We start from the raw sequence: 1,548 nt of genomic DNA, 5'->3' as shown, positions 1-1,548 counted from the left end.
CGGGGGGTAGGGGGGGATGGGAAGCCACAGGCTGTTGGCCACCTGGGCCAGCCCGAGGCAAGTGTGGCCTTGGACACTGAACCTGGTTCAAATGCCAGCTCTGCCACTTCCTATCTGGGTGACCTTGAGCAAGTCACCTCCCCAATTTGAGCCTCGGTCACAAAAGGGACAAAGGCTCTTTGAAGGCCCACATGCCAGGGCAATGAGGAGAGCCCAGGAGAAAGAAGTCTGAACCCCCCAGGTCAACCAGCCCCTTCATCTTTTCAAGATTGCAAAACACAAGCTCTGTTTGTTTAGAAGTTCCCTTCAACACAACTTACCTTTTCTCCCACGATTCCTGGCTCCCCGACCAGACCGACAAAGCCCAGGAGCCCCTGTAAGAAACATTTATGAAAGCAAAAGACAGGAGGGAGCAACGTGAGTTCAGGGGCGCACCGAGGTTCAAAGGCAACCTCCCGCGGTGTCCCTCCTCTGGGGCTGTCTCCCTCCCTCGTCCCCTGCCCCGTGCCTGGTAATCCTGCCAGCATGGGGCTGCCACCGAGCGAGCGAGCAAGCGGAGCAAGCCGCCTCTCCCGGCTCTGTCCTGACTTCCCTCGCCCGCCAGATGGTTCTCATTTGGGAGCCAAGCGGTGGGGCCGCTGCCAGCATCCCTGGGAGCGCCACACATTCTTCCCGCGCCAGAATCAGGCTGAGAGCGGTGATGGTGGGGAGGCCCTGAAGCTGTGCTGGGAGGAGGCCTGTCTGTGAGGAATCTGTCCCCATCTTTCGGGGCTGCGGGGCTGTTTCAAAGAGAGAAACGAACTCGCTGGCCAGGACAGAAATACTGTAGCAGCCTCTGCCAAGAGACCCGATTGAAATCTGGGAAGCGGAGGCCTCTTCACTGTCTTGTGAAAGGCTTCCTCTCCGCTCCGAAAGGGCACACGCGCACTCACACTCACACTCACTCACACTCACACTCACACACACACACACACTGGTTCCCGCTGCTCTTTTTCACTCCGCTGGGTGATAACTCGCCTCCGAGTTCCAGTGGTTCCTCTAGGAGGCCGCGGGTCACGCTGCTGCCCCCTGAGCAGGCAAACAGCAAGGGGAACCACCTAGAGGGGTCACCCAGGAAGGCGGACACGTCGTTGTCCAGACCCTGCACTCTTCTCTGTTAAGGAAAATTCAAACCGAGGATTCAAAATTCAAACTGTGTGGCTGGGGGTGTCAAAATGCCCTGGGAAGAACCAGGTTTGCAGCCAAGAGTTGAGTTTCTGGGAGCATCAGGGAAGACTGAGGGGTGAGTGGGTTTATCCCATCCTGTCTGCTCCCTGTCCCTAAAACATATGCAGAGAGGGGACCTTGAACCTGATCAGAAATAGATCAGAAGCTATGCCCTCAGCCAGTAAAGTGACAGAATGACACCTGGTTCTGAAGGGTTAGCTCTGTGTGTCTCAGCCAGTTTCAAAGCGGCACCTCGGGCCAGGACCATGTGTGTCTGGCTGCTGCAGCCTGGGGCCGAGTGGTTCCAAAGCCCAGCACCGGGGCCTCCAAAGCATGTGGCTG

General features: G+C 57.5%; 1 protein-coding gene across 1 annotated transcript in view; it reads right to left on the bottom strand.

Annotated features, from left to right (window-relative positions):
• Positions 1–1,548, bottom strand: part of COL27A1 (collagen, type XXVII, alpha 1) — a 161,352-nt gene that overhangs the window by 52,194 nt on the left and 107,610 nt on the right. Inside the window, exon 26 of the mRNA XM_014528887.1 lies at positions 321–374. Coding sequence (XP_014384373.1) covers positions 321–374 — 54 coding nt within the window. The remainder of the gene's footprint in view (positions 1–320; positions 375–1,548) is intronic.

This window comes from Myotis brandtii, unplaced genomic scaffold (genome assembly GCF_000412655.1).
Source record: "Myotis brandtii unplaced genomic scaffold, ASM41265v1 scaffold658, whole genome shotgun sequence".
Taxonomy (NCBI): Eukaryota; Metazoa; Chordata; class Mammalia; order Chiroptera; family Vespertilionidae; genus Myotis; species Myotis brandtii.
Note: the sequence above shows the minus strand (reverse complement) of the source record. Positions and strands in the feature narration are given on the sequence as shown.